The sequence below is a fragment of the Triturus cristatus genome, chromosome 2_2 (genome assembly GCF_964204655.1).
Source record: "Triturus cristatus chromosome 2_2, aTriCri1.1, whole genome shotgun sequence".
NCBI lineage: Eukaryota > Metazoa > Chordata > Amphibia > Caudata > Salamandridae > Triturus > Triturus cristatus.
Window position 1 is genome coordinate 1007643203 of NC_140582.1, and position 25356 is coordinate 1007668558.

The 25356-nt window shown below is 43.5% G+C and overlaps 1 protein-coding gene and 1 long non-coding RNA gene across 2 annotated transcripts in view; one reads left to right on the plus strand and one right to left on the minus strand.

The window, feature by feature from the left end:
* The window catches only part of JAKMIP1 (janus kinase and microtubule interacting protein 1), a 1879738-nt gene that overhangs the window by 110793 nt on the left and 1743589 nt on the right, over window positions 1-25356 (minus strand). Inside the window, 2 exon segments of the mRNA XM_085642441.1 lie at window positions 8109-8186; window positions 22185-22253. Of these exon segments, the coding sequence (XP_085498567.1) occupies window positions 8109-8186; window positions 22185-22253 (147 nt within the window).
* Window positions 1-25356, plus strand: part of LOC146863069 (uncharacterized) — a 96737-nt gene that overhangs the window by 55042 nt on the left and 16339 nt on the right. The window contains exon 2 of the long non-coding RNA XR_014978210.1: window positions 22200-22336. This is a non-coding gene — a long non-coding RNA (uncharacterized LOC146863069). The remainder of the gene's footprint in view (window positions 1-22199; window positions 22337-25356) is intronic.

Below are 25356 nucleotides of genomic sequence, written 5' to 3' on the forward strand. Positions count from 1 at the left end.
GGCCCAACAACAGCAGCAGGCACTTCCAAAAGACTCTGGGGAGCTGGGGGTGAAGTCCACTGGTCCTGGGACTTCGTTCAGGGGGCAAGCTCAGTTCAAGCCCTTGGAGATCTTTACAAAGCAGACGTTTAAGCAAAGTCTTTAGTAGTCTTTCTCCTCTCCTTCAGCAGCAAGGCAACCACTGCAGGCCAATCCCCCAGGTCAGGGACAGTACTCCTCCTACAGCTTTCCCAGTTCCTTCTCCTCTGGCAGAGCTTCTTCTTGTTTCAGCAGGATCTAATTTCTTGGGAGCAGGGTCCCAATACTTATACCCCTAATTCCTTTGTTCCTCTGGGGTTGAGGGGCCTTTGCCCAGTCCAAACCAGTTCTTGAGCACTGTGTTGACATAACTCTGCCTTTCTATTCAGGGTGCAGGGCAGAGACATCAGCCGCTCCGCAGGAGGTGGAGCCAGCATTGTGGTAGCAGAGCACAACCCTATTCAGAGCCCAGGTGTACTCCTCCCACCCATCTGACTGCCAATCTTCCTATTCACCACCAGGCTACCTAGCCCTGCCCCTCTGGGTTTCCTCAGCCCTGTCAGTCACACAACCAGACAGGCAGATACACATCATAGCAGAGGCGGGCTGAAATGGTCAAGCAAGCAAATACCAACTTTCTAAAAGTGGTATTTGCAAACACAGAATATTAAAATAAACTTTACTAAAATATGTATTTTTTATTATTCTGAGTTCAGGCATACTAAACTCGAATTTCTACCATGTTCCCTGGGTCTGTTAGGATGATAGAATGTAACAATTCTAACAGCCCATTCTGGCCTATGGAGAACAGGTAGCCTTACAATAGTGAAAAACGAAAATGGCTGTAATTCACTATTAGGACATGCCACACACATCAGGCTTGTCCTACCGTATGCTTACAATGCACCCTGCCCTTGGGCCTACCTTAGGGGTGACTAATATGAAGTTAAGGGAAGGTTTAGGGACTGGTAAGTGTGTGCACTTACCCAGTCAGCATGACAGTACCAGACTGCACGCAGGTTCTGCAATGGCAGACCTTAGATACATTTTTCCAGGCCGCTTCCGTGGGTGGCACAACCAGTGCTGCAAGCCCACCAGCAGCATTTGTATTTACAAGCCCTGGGCACTCCTGGTGCACTTTACTGGGGTCTGACAGTAAACCAAATAAGCCAATTATGGAATCCAACCAACATATACATTTTACAGTAGGGAGAGCATATGCACTTTAGCACTGAACAGCAGTGGTAAAGTGCCCAGAGTCATAGAATAGCCAACAGCAGGTCAGAAAAAGTACAGGTGGAAGGCGAAAAGTCTAGGGACCATCCGGCCAAAAGGGCCAGGTCCAACACAACCCCCTTCCAGCCAAAACGCAGGGTAGACCAATCACTACCTTGATGGGCTTCCCTGCTGCAGGCGGTAGAACAAGGACCTGGCCCGCAACTGCAGGGGCAGACTCCAGTCCTACGCCAATCTGAACCTATTGGAATCCCTCTGTCCATACTCTCAGGGCCCACCAAGCCAATCCCTGGGGAACCCTTCTCCTCACCTGTGGACACCACCTGTGCAGCCCCTAACCTTAACCGGATCACAGGTGTGTCCCAACAGAGAGACAGAAAAATGCTACAGTGGCCACTGCACAGTAGTCAGGGATGAGACCCAGGCCGTATGCCTCACAGGGCTCTCAAACCTCTGTGGCGCCAGGGAGCGGGGGGGCAGTGGCACCAGGTGCTTGGCACCCTTTGTCCATTCTCCCTCCTGTCAGCTCAGGTATGACATCCTGGCACTGACCCACCAGCGCCAGGCCTGTACCCGGCGGCTGGACCAAAGACTGGGGTGGCCTCTCCCACACCCGGTCCCCCTCCTTGGGGCTCTGTACCCTCCCACTTGGAGTGGTACCCCCTTCCAGAATTGCAAGGGCACCTGTGGCAGGTGTCCTGCGCAATTCGCCCACCAGTTCAGGGGTTCTATCCTGAAACTGGGTGTCCACGTCAGGGGGGACACCCTGAACCTGGCCCTTCAACCTAGGGTCTAAACCCTTCAGTTGAGCGGGGATCAGAGGTGAGGACTCCCTCCCTCTGCATCCCCTTCCAGATGGCTGTACGCTCCCAACTGGAGTGGTGCCCCTAGAAGCAACATGGGTCAGGACACTGATTACAGTTGTCCCACCCTCCAGGTCAGACAACACCTGAACCTGGCTTCCCAACCATGGGGCCAACCCATGCGGTTAAACGCTCGCCTGGCCCACCAGGACTTCCCGGGGAGCACGCATGCCCCCCCTGAGGGTGACACATAACTCATGTGTCGTGTGACAGTCTGCCTGGCACTGATCTCCCGACCCCTGTCCACCTGACAGTGCATGAAGATCCCCCAGGACAGAAGTGGTGTCACCATGGTCATTCACTGGTGATGCAGCCCTTCTGGCTGGCCCCTGACCCACTGGTTCTCCCACTGGGGGCTCTTTTCCCCTCTCACCCCTCACTCTGGACTTCTGCACCCTCCCAACTGGAGCGGTACTGCCAGACACCAGAACTGCTGGAGGCCTGCTTACAGACACTCCCCGTTCACCAGACACTAGGGGATCCCGCACAACGGGCAGCCCCTCCTGACAGACTAGGCTCCCCACCTGGTGTTCCCTTAAAGGACCATCCAGGCTCTGAGACTGAAGTTGGGCACTACCGGGACATAACCCATTCTCACTCCTTCCCCTTAAAGACAGGACGTGAGGCCCTACACCCCTCTCACTACTACAGGACCTAGTTGGGCTACTCTGAGCCACTTCCACCACACTGGGTTTGAAGATACCTGAACCACTTATCTTGGGATCACTCCCACATGCTTTTCCAGACCCTTTGGACTCCACCAAAAGGTCTGCCTCCAATGTGATCTCCCTGCGCTCAGAGAACTAACTCTCCAACAGGTGTTGTCATAGCTCTGGAAAACAGGGACTTACAATATGCTCTCCCACAATTGGATCACACAGCCCCCTAGCAGGGTTGACCAAACTATCCTTCACCTCACCATCCAGTGCCTTGCAAACGTACTCCACACCACTCTCCTGAGACTGGCAAGACAGTATCTGACTGTCTCTGTCACACAACCCACACACTTCTGGGCCGTCTTCACACTCACATACCAGGACTCCAATTCTGGGGGAACCCCTCTCCCTGCACCTCTCATCTAGAGTCAGTAGAGTGGCCCTCCCACCACTAGGACCATGAACCCCTGCGCCAGTTACCCTATTCCTCTCAGGGACACTGCGCACTACTGGAGCTACCTCATGTCCTTGAACCTCCTGGTGTATGTTAACCCCCTCCTTCAAGTCAGGCGCCACATCTCTGGGTGTGTGTACTACTCTCTCAGCACTAGAAAATTCAATATTGCTGCCACCATCTGAGCTGGATTCCTTCTTCCACTCAGCAAAGCTCAATCTCTGAGCTACACACATTTCTTGTTGTTGGGCTGAAACACTCATGGTCTCAAGCCTCTCAAGCTCTAAGTCAAGCTTCCTCATAATCAACTCATGCTCCATTTCTATTTTCTTTTCCTCTAGGGCTAACTTTCTAATTTGCCATTCCAATTCTAACTGCCCTTTTAACTTGAGCTTGGTCAGCTCCATTTCGTGCATCCTACACTCTCTTCTATCTGCCAGCTCCCCTGGAGATAGACTTTTACCAGAAACACTGCTACTGGCAGGGGAAGGGGTTCTCCTTCCTCTTGGACCCACTGGCCCATCCAGCTGCTCCTCTGCATTATCATTAACAGTGGCATTCCTTGCTTCTACCCAGGCCCTCAGCGCCTTGTAGAACTATGCCTTGTTTTTACATCCAGTAGTAGAAACATTAAATTTCCTGCAGAAGAACTTTAGCTGTGATACTTTGTAGCTTTCCAGTTTCTCTTCTTCCCATTCCAACTCAGTATTCACAGAGACTATGGATGTTGCTTTCTCCACCATGGTTAAGTTTGGCAGCACTCAAAAATAGAAAGTCCCAAAAAGAAATCTACCAACAAGTATTGGTTGTGTTTAAGGTCTGCACTCACTAAGTAGTGTTCACCAATCACTGTACATGAGTCACAAATGCAAGTCCAGAATCCTCACCGCTGACCACCAATGTTAGAATCCGGGTTCTCTGGTTGGCACAGGTAGGTACTTGTGACAAGCAGGGAACCTTTCCTCTAGTCAGGGTAAGGGGTTACACTACTAAAACAACCCCTGCTCACCCTCTAGGTAGCTTGGCGCGAGCAGACAAGGCTTTTTTCAGAGCGTTATAGGTTAAGCATTTGTGAACACATACAGTAACCAAGTGACAACACTCCAAATGGACACCACACAGGTATTTATATTAAAAATAAGGATTCTTTATATAGGATTATCACAAGACCATTAAACGATTAAAAATACACAATACGGTTGCTTAGTTGGTAGAAGATTGCTTAGTTTCTCTTACGTTCTTAAATGCAACACTTTAAGTCAATGTACCTTAGATGCGACACGCAGGGCAACGAAAGTGTTGCAGCGATGCAGATGCGTTGAAGTTCTTGGTGCAAAAGAAATAAAGACGGGATCTTCCAGATGCGTTACGCTTCTCCGATGTTGCAAGAAGGCTTGACTCGATGCGTCAGATACAACGGCGTCACCCTTGACGAGATGCGACGACAGCGGCCTTGGCAGCGGCACTCTTCTCCGACGTTGCGAGACGCTTCCGCTCGATGTGATGCTGCAGCGGCGACACCCCTTCTGCGAGATGCGACGACAGCGGCTTCGACGGCGGCACGCTTCTCCGTGGATGCGAGGTGCTTTTCTGGTTGCGGTGCAATGCGACAACTACGATGGCTGCGATGGCGACACGCTTCCTCCTCGATGCGAGACTCTTCTCTCGATGCGGTGCAATGCGACAGCTACGATGGCTGCGATGGCGACACGCTTCTTCGGCGTTGCGAGACACTGCCGGATGATGCGAGACGCTTCCGCTCGATGCGAGGCTGCAGCGGCGACACTCTCTGCGAGATGCGACGACAGCGGCTCCGACGGCGGCACGCTTCTCTTCCTTGCGTCGCGCTTCCAGCTCCTTGCGACACGCAGTCCCTCAGAAGGCCCAACAACAGCAGCAGGCACTTCCAAAAGACTCTGGGGAGCTGGGGGTGAAGTCCACTTGTCCTGGGACTTCGTTCAGGGGGCAAGCTCAGTTCAAGCCCTTGGAGATCTTTTCAAAGCACAAGTTGAAGCAAAGTCTTTAGTAGTCTTTCTCCTCTCCTTCAGCAGCAAGGCAACCACTGCAGGCCAATCCCCCAGGTCAGGGACAGTACTCCTCCTACAGCTTTCCCAGTTCCTTCTCCTCTGGCAGAGGTACTTCTTATTACAGCAGGATCTAATTTCTTGGGAGCAGGGTCCCAATACTTATACCCCTAATTCCTTTGTTCCTCTGGGGTTGAGGGGCCTTTGCCCAGTCCAAACCAGTTCTTGAGCACTCTGTTGACATGACTCTGCCTTTCTATTCAGGGTGCAGGGCAGAGACATCAGCCGCAGGAGGTGGAGCCAGCATTGTGGTAGCAGAGCACAACCCTATTCAGAGCCCAGGTGTACTCCTCCCACCCATCTGACTGCCAATCTTCCTATTCACCACCAGGCTACCTAGCCCGGCCCCTCTGGGTTTCCCCAGCCCTGTCACTCACACAGCCAGACAGGCAGATACACATCATAGCAGAGGCGGGCTGAAATGGTCAAGCAAGCAAATACCAACTTTCTAAAAGTGGTATTTGCAAACACAGAATATTAAAATAAACTTTACTAAAAGATGTATTTTATTATTCTGAGTTCAGGCATACTAAACTCGAATTTCTACCATGTTCCCTGGGTCTGTTAGGATGATAGAATGTAACAATTCTAACAGCCCATTCTGGCCTATGGAGAACAGGTAGCCTTACAATAGTGAAAAACGAAAATGGCTGTAATTCACTATTAGGACATGCCACACACATCAGGCTTGTCCTACCTTATGCTTACAATGCACCCTGCCCTTGGGCCTACCATAGGGGTGACTAATATGAAGTTAAGGGAAGGTTTAGGGCCTGGTAAGTGTGTGCACTTACCCAGTCAGCATGACAGTACCAGACCGCACGCAGGTTCTGCAATGGCAGACCTTAGTTTCATTTTTCCAGGCCGCTTCCGTGGGTGGCACAACCAGTGCTGCAAGCCCACCAGCAGCATTTGTATTTACAATCCCTGGGCACTCCTGGTGCACTTTACTGGGGTCTGACAGTAAACCAAATAAGCCAATCATGGAATCCAACCAACATATACATTTTACAGTAGGGAGAGCATATGCACTTTAGCACTGAACAGCAGTGGTAAAGTGGCCAGAGTCATAGAATAGCCAACAGCAGGTCAGAAAAAGTACAGGTGGAAGGCGAAAAGTCTAGGGACCATCCGGCCAAAAGGGCCAGGTCCAACATAAACCAAACCAACCAATCATGGAATCATAAATTCATACATTAATTTACAATAGGGAGAGCATATGCACTTTAGCACTGGTCAGCGGTGGTAAAGTGCCCAGAGTCATAAAACAGCCAACAACAGGTCTGAAAAAATATAGGAGGAAGGCAAAAAGTTCAGGAACAGTCCAACAGTCCTTTAGTAAGCCAGGCTGCTTCAGTGGTACCGGTACCCAGGACTGAGTAGGGTTACTGAGACAAACTGTTCTGAACCTATGGAGGGTGGAGCGACGTTGTTATATGGTGATGTACACCCTATAACAACGTCATTCCACCCTCCATAGGCTCAGTACGGTGTTATACGGTGTACCTCACCATAGAACCACCCACTTAGATACACCAAGGCTCAGTCAGAACTGATCAACGTTTTCATAAATCATCTTTGTGACATTCATAAATTTCATTTTTGATTACTAATAGAATGATATGAAGATGGATTTATTGTGCCTTCTTAACCTTAAAGTAGGGTTTTGCAAGATGCTTCGGATGATTCCCCTAAAGCAACATCAAGTCTCTTTGTTATGCAAGAGAAGTATTGCACAGGGATATGTAATGCAAATGTGCAGGACTCATTGGTCCACTTATTTTCTTCCATCCAAGCAACAGCTTGATAGGTACAAGGGACTTCTGCACTCTCAAGTCACAGGCAAGAACACTCATAGGGGCAAGGCAAAAATGCTTCAATGATTTAACCTGGACCCTTTATTCTTGGAGGTCAGCAAGAGGCGAGCACCACCAGCCCTAAATGCAACATTCTGCTCATAGGGATTCGAGGCAGAGCTGGAGACTGTTCTCTACACATGCCTCTCCCAGGCAGTCAGAAATTCTTCACTGCAGCAAGGAGTGGATCAGGCACAGCATTTTAAAAGGTTAGATCAGTGAGCTATTGGAGTTGACTCTGGATCTAGTATAACTAATGTTTTTTGACTTGTCCTCCAATGGTTTCAGCAGTGTGACCCTGTGTCTATTCTAGAGATAAAACTATTCCACAGTCCAGTTCACCACCGGAATTGTCATGACTTTTTCCTTGAGCTCAACTCTGTCAGTCTCCTAACTGCACCTGAAGTTGACTCCGTTACTCCTTCCAAGCATCAGTCTCCAAACTCCATCCTTAGACACCTATGTGCACCGGGCGTCCTGTGGAGTTTGACTCAATAAGTGTCTATATAGCAAAACATCTTGATAAAGCCTGCTTCGAAGTGCCTTCCTGTTACAAGGCAGCTTCCTTACAAAACAATGAACAACAGGAATAAGTAAATACATAGGAACTTACTTTGAAGCACTGTTCGTGGCCTCTCTCATATACTCATATACTGTCTTATAAAAATGCCATATCTCATTCATGCTACATGTTAATGTAAATCATAAAACAGAAAGGGTTTTATAGAACTGAAATCAGAGAACTAAATGGTAGTAAAACACAGCTTTTATATCTAACTGGGGTAAATCACTCACTAAATACAACACTATAAGATAAACATTCAAAACATTTGTTAGGCATGAATTAAAAAGACATCACATGTTCCAATTCATGAATGACCAATATAATAAGCATTGCGGTAGCACATAAAATTAAAACGTGATGAGCATTTGAGCCCTACCATATATGCTTGGTCTAGCGCTTGTTTTCTGTAGTCCAGTTCTTCTTCTAAGTAGCCCTTCTGTTTGCTGAATAAGTCCTGAATAGTAAAACCAAAGAGCACTTTGTTATAATTCAAGAATGGGAACAAGTGCAAATATTATAGGTCATTTCTAGACTATGAAAGCATTTGTGCTCATTTACTCTTTCTCTCAATTGCTTTGTAAAGTAGAGGATTACAACCCAAAAAGCGCTGGGAAGCTATAATGTCTTTGGCCCCGATTCCAAGTCAGGTGGAACAAAATGACTGCAGGGAAATTCGTTATGCCTGACTCAGGGTGGGTAGGTTTTTCCACTCCAGGTTTTTCCAGGGGTGGGGAAACCATGCTTGATTTTTATGGCTGGTAATTCCGTCTGGAAACATCACATAAACCTTTTTCTGCAGTCTCTGTTTTTTGTTTGACAGAGGGACATTGCTCCCTCTCCCATAAAACCATCCTTTCCTCTCCTACTACCCACCTCACCCCCACCCCAACCACAGTTCTTGAATGCATTTATCACCTGCTTGCAGAATACAATACAGTGGCGTAGCTAGGGCGGGGCGTGGCGTGGGGCGGTCCGGGCGGCATGCTTTTTGGGGGCGGTGCTTTTTGGGGGCGGTGGAGGTAAGCCAGTCAAGTACAACCCGCCCCCGAAATCAAGTCATCTGTCGAACACTACCAACAACCCTACCAACCGCCGGCACCCCCTGCTCTTACCTGCACTGGACTGGAAACTCAGGGCTCGCCCTGAGCGTCGGTAGGTCTAGCTACACGTCTGATACAATAATGCCATTGTCTACCAAGGACAGGTCTAGCTCTTGGACAGTGATACTAATGTCAGCCTCTGGGAAGCATGGATTGACTCTACAAAGGAGGTAAAGTCTGTCTGTGCCAATCTGTCTGCATCCTCTTGGGAATCTAATTCTTGAAGTTGAGGTTACTGTCAGTGAGGAATTTAAGGGATGGGGCACAATGTTCGCACATCAAGCCTTTGACAGAGGCAAGACAGTTCCTTAGACAGTTGACGCCACTGCAGTGGAGTCTTACATGCAGCATATTGGGGAGCTTGAAGTTCTCGTCAGTCAGAAGGACCAATAGGTTCATAAAGAGACTGACGATAACTGATGATGAGATGAAGCCTTAATATACCTCACATATTGCTGGAATAGATTGACATCTAGTGGTGTTCATTTGAACAAGTAGTTTTTGGATAGGTAGGGGAAAAACCATCATAGATGAAGTCTTCAAAACATATGCACGCGGACATGGTGTTTTTGGAGAGCATTAGCATCCACTATTTCAAAAGTAAGATATACATCTTGGAGAACACGCGGGCAAGTATCTCTGTCAGTTGTGTGCAGAGCATCAATGACTACGTAAATAAGGGCTCATTCTGTGTGGCACTTGGGCATGAATACTAACTGTCTGGTCTTTATTTGTTCATGCAGCTGATGTGAGATTACCTTCTCTTTAGTTAAGGCTTGTTAGACTTGTTTTCTGTTTATTTTCTTCGACGTGGCCATTTTGACACGATTTATAGCTTATGTATAAAATAATATTTTACAACTGATCATTAAAAATCAAACACAATTAACAAAACTGCATTTGATAATTTGTTTTATCAGTTTGTTAAATGCCATTTGATGCTTAATGCAAAAAGAACTATTGATGGACAGAATGCAGAACAATGTCATACATTCACCCCAGTACAGAGACCTGGGCCTAAATCCATCGTTTTTTTGCTCACCATGCCATTCCAGTTTGGACCCAGCCATATGCAAATCAGTCTTGACCCTGTCCCAATGGGAACAGTCCAGCCAGAACTGCCAGGCCAGGTCCTCCCTGGACTGGAAACAAGCATCCTAGGACCGGTTTCGGGGTTTCACCCCTCTTCAGCCAGGATAGCTTGATTCCAGTGGCATGGAGAGCACGGGACTCACGTCTGAGCACACCCGTCCCACTCAGGGTGACAAATGCAAAAAGAACGATTGATGGACAGAGTTACCACTGTCACATAAACAAAATCAACTCAGTCATAAAAGATTATATTCTGGCTTTTCCATACATTCACCATTCATCTCTACATCCAACATCATAAACTGAGTATATTATCATAATCACTGCAGGTAGCTAAGAGAAAATAAATTTCAACTCCAGTGTGGAGTTTTCAAATATACAGATCGTTGTTTCCATGAATACCTTTAAAATCATTGACACATATTTTTACTTTTAGATGAGCACAATCTTAACAAAAGATAATTCATACTTACAAGACATATTGCAGTTGTATCAGGACTGGTTTTAAAAATCTACATCAAACATTAAGGTCATATGGACCAATGAGCAGAAATGTATTTCATTTTCCCTCCTTTGTAAATAAAAAATACAACATGGTGTACTTTCCCCTTGATTTTAACAGAGAGCTGTTCAATGGCAGTGTCCCTAATCTAAACTTTAAATAAAGTGCTAGTGCATATGGTGGGATAGAACAAACAGGAAACACTGTCAAAGATTATTTCAATTTGAAAGTAGGATAAGCCTAAGGAAGATTTCAACAAATTGAGCTGGTTCTATAGCTTGGCCATATGCCACTAACAGGGGAGAGGATGTGGCCTAATGGGCTAGGGCAGTCTGGAGAACGGGGTTCGAGTCTCGTCCATGACGCTCAACAAATCACTTAATCTCCCCATTCCTAACGAAAATGAATGTGTCCTTGTGTAAAGCAACTGGTGCTCATGTAAAGCGATCTGATACCTTCGGGTCAAGTTTGCGCAATATAAAACTCAGAAAAAAAACCAAAAATCCAGGATTTCACAACGGGCCTTATCTGTAGCTTCTTGTTCAGACCACAGGAGGGGTAGACCTATACTAATTAAGATATGTCTAATCCCAGGTAAATGAAGGAAATGTACAACCATATGTGGACACAAATATGAAGAGATGTTTAAGCAGCCATGTCCCTTAATTTTTAACCCCAACTTCTTCAGGCAGCCTCAAAATACTTCACATAGGTAGTCATACAAATAATGAATACAACTAAGCTAGTAGAAAATGCAGAGACAACATTTATTGCAGAGTTCGAACTTTTATAACTGAGCTCCTTTGACAGTTTTCTGAGCTCCACTGAATAGAGACATATTAGACTAATCGCTGGGACAGCTTTAGAATTAGATTGTTTTGGCCAGACAGCAAAGGCCTAGTTGCCATATATGAAGTGAAATAATACAATTGTTTGGGCCAGAGTAACTTTGCCACTTATTTTGAGTCAAAGCAAGACTTTTGCTAGATGAAATGGCAAACACAGCGTACTGTGTGGATTTTAAGGCATAAATTACAGTTTGTTAATGATCACTTTATCCACTGGGCTAGCTGAAAGAGGAACTGGTGATAGGAAAGACTCAGTGTTGGACATGGCCTCCTTAGGGGAAATTACCCCAAAACATTTGGCTTTTTCCTACTAGCCCTTTCTGACTCCCTCTGCATAACCTTGGAAAGTGGGCACCTTCCCCCTGTATGGCAGAGGGAAGGTGCGCATGCCCACCTGACCCGCATTGGGTTGGGGGTGCAAGTATGATGAGGTTTTAGTGCTGTACGTCCATGCACCCTGTAAACAGATACACCACATGCCCGGGGCAGGTACTGCATGGGCTAAGTAGTGGGACGTACAACTGAGTGTGCCACCCACTGGCAATCTGTCAACCGCATACCTGGTCTACCATAGCAGACCTGCGGGGCGCCATTTGCACCCGTACCTAAGTTAGCATCACTTACACCTCAGCCAACCCAGAGTGGGTTGCCCCCCCAGGGAACCCCTGATGGGCACCTCGGGGGTGGTAGCCTGAAGGCCGGGAGGGCACATGTGGATATTTCCTGCCAGGGTAGTCAGGAACACCCCAATGGGTTTCCCCTACCTTAGAGTTCTGCTTTCCTGATGGATACTCCTGGGGAGTTAGCGAATCTCTGGAATGGCCTCAGGGCCCTTCGCACATCTTCACTGTCAAAGCTGTGGGGAAGTTTGTGCGCCTTCCTACACAGGTAAGAGGCACAGACATGCTGTTCCAGAACATGGGCTGGTCTACCAATGCAGACCAAGGTGTGTGACTGGTACTGATGCTGTTTCAGATACATGTCCCAGGTGTCTGGCCTTCCATGGTGGGCTGATGAGCATATGATGATGATCGTGACTGCAACCACAAAGTTCTAACCTCTAGGCTAGGCCTGCATCTGCGCACTTGCATCCATGGTTCTAGCGGTAAGCTGCCTGGTCTGCCGCCCCAGGCCAGGAGTGAGCAACCACATGCGTGGGGTGTGCACTCATGTCATGCTGGGCCAAGCAGGGTGGTGTGTGCACACTGGCACCAAAGGTGCTCAGGCCTGGGTAAGCCATGTGCCAGGCCTGTCCATGTCACATGAAAGTGTGCGCACATTTCCTATCCTTGTTTGTAAATGGTGCTGATTTCATATTCTAAAACACGGGCCGATCTATCATTGCAGAGCAGTCGGTGTGCACTGGTATCCATTGTGGGCAAACTTATGAGCAACTTGCTAGTGTAGGCCGCTGTGAGTGCACACCTGCACCTATGATGCCTGTGATTAAGCAGGTTAGTATGTGCGCTTAGGCACATGTATTGATTAAACATGTGTCCAGTCTACTGTGCAGACTCGGGAGGGTGTGTTGGTACCACTGGTGCTGGGAACTATGCGTCTCTGCTGCCATAGCAGGTCAGGGTGTGCAATAGCACACATGCGCAATAGCGCACATGCACACAGATAGGGAAGAATACCTATGCATGTTTTCACTACCTATGAGGCCTGCTCTGCCCATGATTTAATATGGGGAAGTGGTTGACAATACTTCGCACTGCAATGGTGGAGCAGCCTCATGATGTTTCATACCAATGGATTCGAAGTGCCAATCCCTTTCCATTGGTAAAGGGGGTTTTGACATTACTCACTGAGAAATGTAACTTATAGAATATGGACATGTCCACACTCCATGAGTCTCGAGGACTGTGGTGTCTGGCTCCAGTGGACACCAGGTGAGGCTCCTCTGTGTTACTCCCCATTCATCGGTTGTTCCCTTGTTGACCCTCATCGCGATGGATGAACTGGCCTCTTCGCACCTGGCTCCTCCTGAAGACATCTTGATACCAGGTAGTAGCGAGAGAGATTGACTGGGTTGGAGAAGTGCTTCTGAGACAGTTCAGAAGTGAGTCAAGAGGTTGCGTGAGTCCTTTGTGTTTTGAGACCTGTGGGTGAACTTCCTGAGTGGCTACTAACCTCTCCCTTGTTTACGTCTCCCTCCTAATTAAAACTGTTTCATGTTCCCACCAGCTTCCTGAGTACCCAGACTAAGTGTGGTTTCGGCCACGTGCAGCCCAGTTTCCAGGAAGCGGGGCTGGTTATTTTCCATCTAGGGGGTATAGGACAATGGGGGTGAACTTGAGGGTGGAGGGAGGCTTGGGCCATGGAGTCTGCAGAGGGTGAACCATATTTCTGCTGGATACCAGTGGCACTGCATTTGGGTGCTGACTGGGTATGTGTATGAATGAGCATGCCATATGGACTGACTGATACCTGTTGCATCGTGAAGTGGTGCGGAGTGAGTGTGGGTGAGTGAGAATGATCACGTGCAGACTGTTTGTGGTTCATGACACAGGCGGGCGGTGCCGCCTTATACGTTGATTGGTGGCAAAAGCACAATACCTTTTCACATTGGGTTCCTCCTGTGTGACTCCGGCCCACGGTTCTGCTAAAAAGTGTTCAATGTTTTGTGTATGTACATAATCTTGATATGGTGCACCGCATAAGGGTGCTCTCTCTCAGTTGTGGGAAGTTAGATTAGGAATTGTCTATAGTATTCATACTAGTTAAATCATAACAATATGAGTGGGCCTAGTATTGTTAGTAATATTCAGATTCTGTTTTAGGCCCAAAAGTATATGACAGTCATGTTATAATGATTGAGTATGTGTGTTGAATATAAACATTTTAAATGCATCCTGTGTGACGCTCAATGTATTTATCGCAAGTGAGTGCTGGCCCTTTGCTTGACACATTGTTTCTGTAGTGAGCCTGACTGCTCAGTGCCAAGCTACCCAAGGGTGAGCCTGGGTTATACAGAGAGTGTAATCACCTGCTCTTGACAGGAGCAGTGGTTCTGCCTGGCTAGGAGCACCTCTTCAGCCAAACAGACACTGCCAGTTCCAACACTCAGTAAGTGAGAAAAAGAAACAAAATATGATGTCTTCGGCCAAAAATCAGAAGAAAGACCTTGGTTAAACTTCCATAAAAGTAAAACCCCTTTTTGTTTGATCTGGCGTGTGTCTGTATTGGATCAATGGAAAAAGGACTATCAGAAGTACTACTAAAAGCCAGCATAGGCTCTGCTCAAATGTGGGTTACCTGGTGTACAACATTTGATGTGATAGAAGTTGTGTGCTTCCATTGTAAAGGAGTGATTTTATTGCACGTTTTGCCTTGTGGAAAGGTTTATGCTCAATACAGCAGGACTGAATTAGTTATACTGGCAAGTCAATGATTAAGGCTATAGGCCTGATCTGTTGATTATGAAAGTTACTATAAATCAGTAAGTCTGATGTATTTGTTGTGAAATACATATATTAAAGTAAATAAGGGAGGATTGTTCTTACTCAGTATTAAAGGCCATTGGTTAGATGGTATCTCACAGTGGTCCATAGTAGACAAGAGTTTTCATGTTGCTTATCCCCTCTGCCAAACCCTGGGGATAGAAGATTTACACTGTGATAATTATTACTAGGCTCTCTGAGGAAACCTAGTATTTTGCTTTGCCAACTATAATTTAGTATACATTTGTAATTTTATGTTCTGCCTGATAGCTGCCTTGTGAGGAAGCTTATGTTCAATACAGTAGGCCTGAGATGGTTATGGTGACAAGCCAATGTTAAAGGCTACAGGTCCTATTGATTAACTGTGAAAAGTTATGTTTGATTCTATATGTCTATAGGCATGTAGGAGTGGATTCTAATCACACTGTGTCACAGGCTGTATACAGGTATTTTGTTCCATGAAATCTCACTGATTATTGTAGTAGTTTGGTGTTGGTCATCCCCTCTGACATCCCCAGGGGGTAGAATATTTTTACTGTGATAATCATTATCAGCCCCATTTACATATTGTTACGCTACCTGTAATTTTGTACATATTTATAATTTCAGAACTGTATGCAGGATCGTTGTTTCATTGGGAAAAGTGATGTCAGATTCCATAGGTTTGATCTATTTAGTATGACAATTTATGATGAAGTTATTAAGCCTGACTTATTTATTGTGAAAAGTGTGTGTTAAAGTCAATAGACCTTTAAATGGGGTATTGTTTTTACACTGTGCTAAAACCTGTAGGCAGATATTTTGTTACATGGAATCTCATTGGTTATCATAGCAGGCTATGGGGTTTGTACTGGCAGCTCCCTCAAACAAATTGTTGGGTAAAACAATTTGCACTATTGTAATCCTTATTAGGAGCTGTCAGGAGGGATTTTATGTTGTTTTGAAAACTTTTGTTTTGAACATATTTGTACTCTTATTATAGTATTACAAATGTTTGTCTTGTTGGAAAGTTTATGCTTAATATAGTAGCTCTGAGACGGTGATGATGACGCTCAAATGATAAAGGCAAGAGGATTCATTGCAAAATGATACTACATATGCCTCAGGTAGTAAAAGTAACGACAAACACTATAGGCTTGATTTATTTATTATGAAATGTGTATGTTAAAGCTCATATGTCTTTAAGTGTGGGTTGCTATTGCATCTTGTGAATGCCTGCCGAAATCTCTCATGATAGGAAAGGTCACAAAAAGCTTAATGTTTCTCTTCCATCTCAAAATTCAGATGATGAATGGCGTTGGTTGATTTTTCATCTTAAAGTTAATAATATACCTATTTCTTTGTTTAATGTGTATGCACCTACTAACCCTGACAATCATTTTTGGCCTACCATATCTACTCTACTGATGTCTATCTGTACACAATATGTCATTTTTGGTGGCGACTGTAATTTAGTTGTTGATCCTTACATAGATCGCACATCCAAAGTATCTTTTATCCCTTCTCCAATCCACCAACACTTTGCCACGCTAATTAATCGCAGAGCTCTTGTTGACTCCTGGAGACTATGTAATCCACAATTACGTGAGTATACTTTTTCTCACCTACTCACCTTTCTCAATCTCTTATAGATTGCTTATTTGTTTCTAAATCTCTATCACCACACATATTACTGGCAAAAAATGATTCTATATTAATTTCTGACCATACTCCAGTAATTTTGGATTTAGAATTACTCCCTATTACTATGACCAATAAAAGATGGCATTTTAACACTTCTTTATTAATTGACCAGACTTTTACCTCTACCTGCGAAGCTTTTATTACTGAATTCTTTAATTTAATCATAATATTCCCTCAGTTCTATCTTTCCCTGTTCTGTGGGATGCTTTTAAAGTCTCAGCCAGATACTTTACTATATCTTATGTTGATAGAAATAAAATATGTAATTCCCAATAATCACTTGAAATTCTTAAAAACGTCAAATTATTAGAAACACTCTATACTGCCACTAATTCTTAAACCGATCTTAATACTCTTTATGGAGAAAAATTTAAATATAATAAGTTATCTACAGAAAATGCTAATTCCTACCTTCTTAGAGGTAATGGCTGTTTTTATGGAGGCCAAAATAAAGGAGGCAAACTTCTTGCCTCATAGATTAAAATCAGGAAAGAAGGTATGAATATTGATTATGTTTTAAATTCTGACTCGACTCTAGTGATAAAAAATGTGGATATTCTAGAAGAATTCAAAAAATATTACACTACTCTCTATACCCCTGAAATCATCCCAACCCTACTGATATACAAAATGATCTCTCTTCGCTACAAAAGAATTTCCAATTGATCTTGACTTTTCATCGCTGGAGAGAGATATATCTATATAAGATAGCTCTCATGCATTAAAACTCATTAAAATAGGCTCCTGGCCTGGATGGTTTTCCTGTTGAATTTTATTCCCAATTTCTAAATCTCTTCTTCCACATCTCCATTTTTTAATTATGCATTTTATCTAAAGTTTTAAGTGGTACTTTTCAAGAGGCTCTTATTTGTCTAATTCCTAAAGAGGGAAAAGACCCTTATTTTTGTAAGAATTATAAACCAATCGTTTTAGTCAACTCCGACTATAAATTATTTGCTAAAATCCTTACGCTTCGACTAGAACCATTTATACCTTCGATTATTTGCAGGGAACAATCTGGTTTTATTAAAGGTAGAACTATTTCTGCCAACAATCAGGTTTGCTTTAATATATTGCATTAATCCAATAAATGCTCCCACTCACTTGCAGCTATTTCTCTTGATGCAGAAAAAGCTTTCAACCATATGGATTGGCCTTTTATTTTTGCTAATGGTTCTATTTCCACTCTTTTCCCCTTGCACCGCCACTTCTTTTTATTCTTGCAGTAGAACCCTTTCTTGCTAAAATTAAACAAAACTCATAAATGTATGGTTTTCAACATGGTAAAACTCAGATCAAACTGAGGGGGTGATTAGGGAAGTGGTGTGGCTCAGCTGCCAGGGTGACTGACGCCGGATTCTGGGGATCACGGTTCGATCCCTGGCAACGGCGGCAGGTAAGCCCAGCACCATGTGACTCTGGGTAATAGCTTGCTTAATCTTCCCGATGGCCCCCAACGCCGGGATGCCTACGGGTAGCTGTGTGCTTTACGAATACTGGATTTACATTTCCCGCCCGCCACCCTAGCGGTAACAGTACCGCCCGCCAGCCATGCGGCTGTCCCGCCACCCAAATCATGATGCAACCGTGGCGGTCGCATCAGGCATTTCAACATTGCGGCGGGTGCTGCTGGCTGCAGCACCCGCCACAATGGTGAAATGCCATGTTGTGCATTGCCATGCACAATGTGGCTGCCACCTTGTGCATGGCAATGTAGGGGGGTACCATAGGTACCCCCCAAGTGCAGCCCCCTACCCCTCACCCCCCCCGGGGGCCCGCAATGGGCCCCTCAAAAAATCCCCGCTAGCCTTTCCATGGCAGCATCACCACCATGGAAAGGCCTTGAATGCCACACATCCTAATATGGATGGCGGTGCTTGCTAGGCACCGCCACCATATAGTGGCCCAAGTCCGCCCAGCTGGTAATCGGAACGATTGCCGACCGGCGGAAAAGCGGCAGACGCACTTTGCGTCCTCCGCGATATCCCTGCCATTATAATATGGCAGGGGTAAATCAGGTTGCAATGGCGGACGGAACACCTCCGCCGGCCCGGCGGTTGCCATCCGCCCGCCATCCTAATCAACCCCTAAGTATCTATGCAGATGACATCTTATTATACCTATCTAATCCAGAGTCTTCTCTTCCAGCATTCACTGCAGAAGTTAATGCTTTTTCCTTACTTTGTAGTTATAAATTGAATCATGATGAATGCGAAATCCTTCCTTTACACGTTTTCTGTTTCAAACATGATTTTACTTCTACTCATTTTCCATGGAATTCCCCAAAAATTAAGTATTTAGGACTTTGGTTTGCTCCATCCAGAAAACATACTTTATCTTTAAATATGACTCAAGTTCTATCCACACTATCTAATTCCATCTCTAAATGGCACACTCTGTATCTATTTGGGTGGGGTAGACTTGACACTATTAAAATGATGCTTGCCCCTGTTGTCTTTTATACTATTTCTGCCATTCCTCTTAATGTTCCTTCATATTTCTTCAAAACAATTTACTCTATCATATCTTCCTTTTTATGGAATAAAAAAAACACACTTATGTCCCTAGTCATGTTTAAACGCAATAAATCACACGGTGGTGTACATTTTCCTGATTTTCAATCTTATCATAATGCCTTTCTCCTTAAACAACTTTCTAAATGTTTACATCAAGTTTTGGATCTCTCTCCACTGTGGAAAGACATTGAACTTGCCTTTATTTCTCCCTTTTCACTCCAAGAATCTCTTTCATTTACTCATAAGACACATTACCTATCCTCACCTATACATAAAACTACCCATAAACCTATTCAATCAATGCTTATCTCGCACCTTTCTGACAGTGACCGAATTCTTAATACTTCAATCTGGCATTACCATCTTATAAAAATCAACAATAAACCAATTTTTTGGAAGACTTGGCAGGGTAGGGGTTTGATTTGGGTTCATCAACTTTACTCAAATTATACTTCTCTTACCTGTCCTGAAGCACAATTACTTTATAAGTTACCAAAATCATACTTTAATAAATGTAAGACTTTGATTGAAATCATATCCTCTTCCTTGTCTTCATTATCTTCTATTTCTCCCCCTTTGCTATCTCAAAGCAAATCCTTCCTATAATAAGTGCCCAATCAAGTGCCTCATCTATTTACAAGTTCTTCAATAAACTTCCAGATCATAGAAATAAGACAAACATTGACTTACAATGGGAAAAAGATTTCCATACTTCGTGGTCTATTACGTTTTGGGATAAGTTGTGCTTAAAAATTCGTAGGACTTCAAGATCAGCTAGTACTACTCAAACTCTTTACTTTTTATACAATCGACTTATGAATACTCCAACTACTTTACATAAATTGAAATCTACAGTCGCCCCAAATTGTCATATAATTCTTTGAATGCTGATCTGTTTCATATGCTTTTTTCTTGTCCCTGTACTCATCAGTTCTGGTTGAAGTTATGGTCTCAAATTAATATCATTTTTTAAACCCATTTTCCGTTCTATCCTATGAATATTTTTCTAGGCACACTTTCTGAACATTGGCAATCCCTTACATGTAACACTGACATTGTAGACTTACTAATTGCAGTTGCATTCCAGCAAATAACAAAAAATTGGAAACAATCCACACAACATCCTTTTCAAGCTTGATGGTACAGTGTTTGCTACAGTCATCGACTTGATCGGGCATACGTTTCTTCTCTATCTCTCCTCCTTAAAAGAGAACATACGTGGTCCCCTATAACTATTTTCTTGGATGCTTCTGCTCGAAAGTTTACCTGCCATCACCCTTTGTGGCAAGAGGTCCCCAAACCACCAAGAATAACCTTATATTTTACAATTTTTGTTTCTATTTTTCTTTTCTAATTCTATATTACAGCCATTACTTTTCACAATGTTGATATTTTTTAATATGTATTATGCTCTCCTGCTCCTTTATTATTATAATTATATTATTATATCATTATTTCCCTTTGACTTTCTCTCTGTTTAGATTTGTTGTAACCTTTCCATATATGCAATTCTTTTGATTTTCCTGATTTTTATTATATCACTAATTAATCCATTGTTAATAACTGCATTAAAGCCCTAATTGACTGTATATGCTCTGTTGCATTTTTTCTTCAATAAAGTTCTCCTTTCAAACTTAAAGAAAAGAGTTGTAGAATAACAGAATATACAGAGCGGTGGCAGGAATTAGTATGTCTGGACAAGATAGACCAGGCATGGTTTATCTTCTAATAAAATATACTTGCAACCTTTGAAGAGTCTTGATCTCTCACACCTAATCTACACTTAATCTACATGCCAGTTTTTCAAACGGGAAAAAGATGCAATATTCGAACATCACAATTTTAGTAACAAAAATAGTGCCTGACATAAATATGATAGTTTAAACACCTTTTACAAAAAATTTGCATCATGGGGTGTAGATTTTCTATTTATTAATTTCAACGGAGTGATATTTTTGTAAATAAAAGTTAGGGCGTGATGTACTAACAGACAGGTTGCAACTAGTGGGCGTCAGTTTTGAACTGACGTTTTGCAACATGTCTGTAACATTTCAATGCAGCCAATGTACTACTAAATCGGTTAGAAAATGTCAAATTTTAGGGGTATGGAGGGTCATAGGATGATGTATGTAAAAAATTTAAAGATAGACGGTTGCATTATTCAACCCCCTGTGAATGGCTACAAAGGAGAGCAGACCTTCATCAACCTATTCACATTTTCAAATGAGAAACACTTTTAAAAAGCAGCCATGTTCTATAAAGGACCAAGTGCTACTTTAAAAGAAATATAATATTTCAGCATTGGGAACACATCTGGGGTAGGAACATTAGGTAGTGGATCACTGGACTACCGCCTGTACCCTCTGAGGTTGTCCAATACAATTCCCAAACAGGAAGCTGTCAAATATGGACAGGAAATCAGTTAACACCTCCTTTGAAGAGCCAGTAAGTTTTCAATGGTTTTCAATGATTTGCAAACCATTGAAACAGATAATTGCTAAATTGCAATTAAGAGGAGATCTCAGTTTCACCCCCCCTCCTAATTGCAATTCGGAATGAGTTGCAAAACCCCTTTTGCAATTTGGAAAAGCTTTTCCAAATTGCCAAAGTATTTTACTAAATAGCAAAATGTGGTCACTGACCCTGTAACTTTACAAATGGCAGGATTTGAGATTGCTAAACGCTTTAGGGCATCAGGGCCTATATTTTTGTCAGATGGTATTAAGACCATACCAGTATTAATGGATAATTCCCATTCAAAGGCGCAAAACACAAAATTGGTAGGTAATACAACATTTGGTAAATACCACACCCAGTTTACTTTTATTGTTTGTATACGGTATTACCTCCCAAAGCAACTGGCAAATTGTGATAAGGTTCTAAAATGTTAGATGATCCTCAGATTTCTAAAGTAGGAGTTGCTAAAAGATGGCATATATTTATGATATCAGCTCTCTTTTCTTCATTAAAAAACTTTCATTGACCAGCTGTGTTTTGGTGACTTTCTTCCAAGACATAATATAAGTATTTTCTGCACTTACACCAGTTCCTACCACCCTGCATGCGCTGTATATTTTTAGATCCAAACCTTAAAACCAACCTAACTTTACACAATAATTATTCTCAGAAAGTACCACTTGCTGACTATAACTTTAAAAACATTTAAAATAAATTAATGTACAAAAACGAATAATATAAACTAAAGATATTAATGATATCTGTCAATTATCAACACCTCAAATTTGGTTTTAAAATCTTTGGGTCATACCTTTTCATTCTCTAGGTCTATCATCTTCTGTGTTAGTGCAGCTTCAGTTCCCTCAATCTGCTTCAGCCACTGGATGGAAGAAGAAAGAAGAAAGAAGAAAGAAGAAAGAAGGCATGAAAGTGAGAACTTATCACACCATCAACATGTTTGTTGTAAGAACACTTCATAATCCACACTAACATTTTAACTATGTTATTAACTATGTTATTTGTAAATTTGAACACAACCAGAAAGTTTTCTCTGGTGAACTGATCTAAATGTGTATCAAAGTGTGTCATTACAAGTGTCTCATTGTGGGTGTCCTCTGAATTCTACAATATGTTCTTTCATACCTAATCTACACAACACTGCTTAAAGGGAATTTCATTCATGGTTAAATTAGTAAAAATGGCTAAAATCATCAGATCATATTTGTCCTAGGTGTGGTCTCTGCAGAAGCCAGTCTGTTTTTGAAATGATCAATGTGTGCTCCATGTTAGGTTCAGCTTGTAAGTAGAAGACCCTAGAAGTGTCGACTCTGAATAAAGGTGAGTTGGCTGGCTTCAGCCTTCAGTAACTGAAAATTCCTATTTGAAGCCTGTATCCTATCTATAACAAGCAGTCGTTTACCTTTTAAACTAATGACCAAATACGATCTGGGCATTTAATCTGCAACTGGAATCTGATTTTGAGTAGTGCTGATCACCCTAGGGATTCATGCAACACAGCCCTAGTGAAATATCCATGAGTGCATACATGAGCTGTGAAACAGTAATGTTTTTAAAAAGTATGCAAGAGAAGAACAGGTGGTCACACAGCAGATGTTAGTCACTGGGTTGCCTGTGGTGAAAGCGGTACAAATTTCACCAAAACCCTATTGGAGTGTGCATGAATGTCATTCTCGGCCAAGACACAAGGATGTGAAATAGTATATTTGGTAATGCTTGCACTTCTTTTGAATCCACCAAAACCCACAAAACACTGATCATTCATCCTATCTTTTCTTATACAGTTGTCTTAGTGAGTTTCAGTACACCTAGAGTCCAGTTTATGTAACCTCTCCTCTTTTTTGTGTGAGGAAGAAGACAGAAGGATGGGAGAGGAGGACTGACCTATGTGGAAGTCAGAGCGTACCTTTGGTAGGAAAGCTGCGCAGGTGCAATAAACAGCTTGTGTGGATAGAAAGCCGTGAAAGGTGGCAGGACCAATGGGATCTGTAGTTTGCCAACACTATAAATGAATGGTATGGGAACCATGACTACATACTTCAAAGTAAATAAATGAAGTAAGCAATTGTGCATTGGTTCAGACGGCGAAGCAATAAGAAAGGTTGATACCAAACCAAATACCACTGGGGAACAATGCAAGGCATCAGGAAACATATTCCAGTCCTTTTAAAAAATGCACCGGTAAGGTGACCTAAACAAAAGTGGTTGGACTGGAAGGCACAGGAAGGTGGACAAGGCAGTAAAACATGTAAGAGATAAGAGAGACAATGCCTAAAAGAGTTCAAGCCCTCAGATTCACAACAAGAAACAAATATGGATCACTGGCTCACAGAAACCGACTTGATAGCAGATTTTCAGGCAGCCAGAGTGACATCCACTGTATCAGGTGGCTATCAAAAGATCTCTAGTTGGTATCTTTTAATCTCCAGGCTTGCAGGCAAAGCTTCTAACGATCGGGTGAGGGACCCAACCTATGTGCCCTGTAAGCTGCACGCATGCGCGTGCGTGCAGCCTTTCTACTTTATGCGCTCAGACTCTCTCAGGTAGAGCGCTCTTTGTTCCTAGACTTGATAGAGATTAAAGGGAGGTGTGAAAACTCCTCTTTTCTCTTTTCGTGACAGGGGCACCAGGAGGCCCAGGAAATGCATCAGTGAAGAAAGGGGCTGTTTCTTTCATTACAATTCGGAGCATTTTATGAGTTGGGCAGCAGGCAGTGTGAAATAAACATGTGCGATTGTGTTTCATATGGCAAAGAGAGGGTGAGCATGTAAATTACTGCCAGAGCTGCTGACTTTGAAACTGGAAAAACATGTTCCAGTCAGATGGTCAGGTACAGTACTCTAATACTTTCTGGTCCTGTCCTGCAAAGAGTCGGCTGTTCCCAGGTTCGCCCCCCCATCCAGCCAGTTGATGGCCCATACAGGCACACCTATTCCCTCTACTGTGTGGCTGTATGGGAGGAATAAACAAAGTCCAACTGCCAACTACACCCAGTCATGGGACCCAGGAATAGACTACAGGCACCAAATAGTTAGGGCAGGAAAATATAAACTTTCCAAAAGTGGAATTTTCAAAACTGTAACTTACAATCCAAATTTTACCATTAAATAGGATTTTTAATTACAATTTCTCAGACACCAAACATGGTATCACTGCTTGCTCCCAATTGAAAGTTATCACTTATTAAATGTAGTAAGTTAATCAAATGTTATCCTATGGGAGAGGCAGGCCTTGCAGTAGTGAGAAACAAATTTAAGAGTTTTTCATACTCTGGATATGCAAAACTTAAAACTACATGTCTACCTTTTTACATGCACTACACCCTACCCCATGAGCTGTTTGGGGCCTACCCTAAGGGTGGCATATGTATTAAAAAGGAATGTTTAGACCTGGCTAAAGGTTTATTTTGCCAGGTCGAAACGGCATTTCAGAACTACACACACAGGCTACAATGGCAGGCTTCAGACATGTTTAAAAGACTACTTAAGTGTATGGCACAATATGTGCTGCAGGCCTACTAGGAGCATTTAATTTATAGGCCCTAGATACATATAGTACTACTTTACAAGGGACTTACAAGTAGATTAAATGTGTCAATTGGGTCTAAGCCAAATTTACCATGTTTAAAGGAGAGGCTCAAGCACTTTAGCAGTGGCTAGCAGTGGTAAAGTCTGCAGAGTCCTGAGAGGCAACACAAATGGGTTCAGAAAACATGAGGGTGAAGGCAACATTTTTGGGAATGGCCCTGCAGAAAGGCTCAAGTCCAACAGGAGGCCTCGGTAACAATAGTGTCATAAAGCTTCAAAGGGCCATCAGGTTGAAGTGGCCCATCAGCCAATGAAAGTCTGGGATGCCAGATATGAAAATCTACACCCGGGCTGAGATGCAACCCTGATGCTGGAGCCACTGGCATCTTAGGCACCATTGCAAGCTCTTTATGCCTCCTAGCTTCTGGCACCAACAGG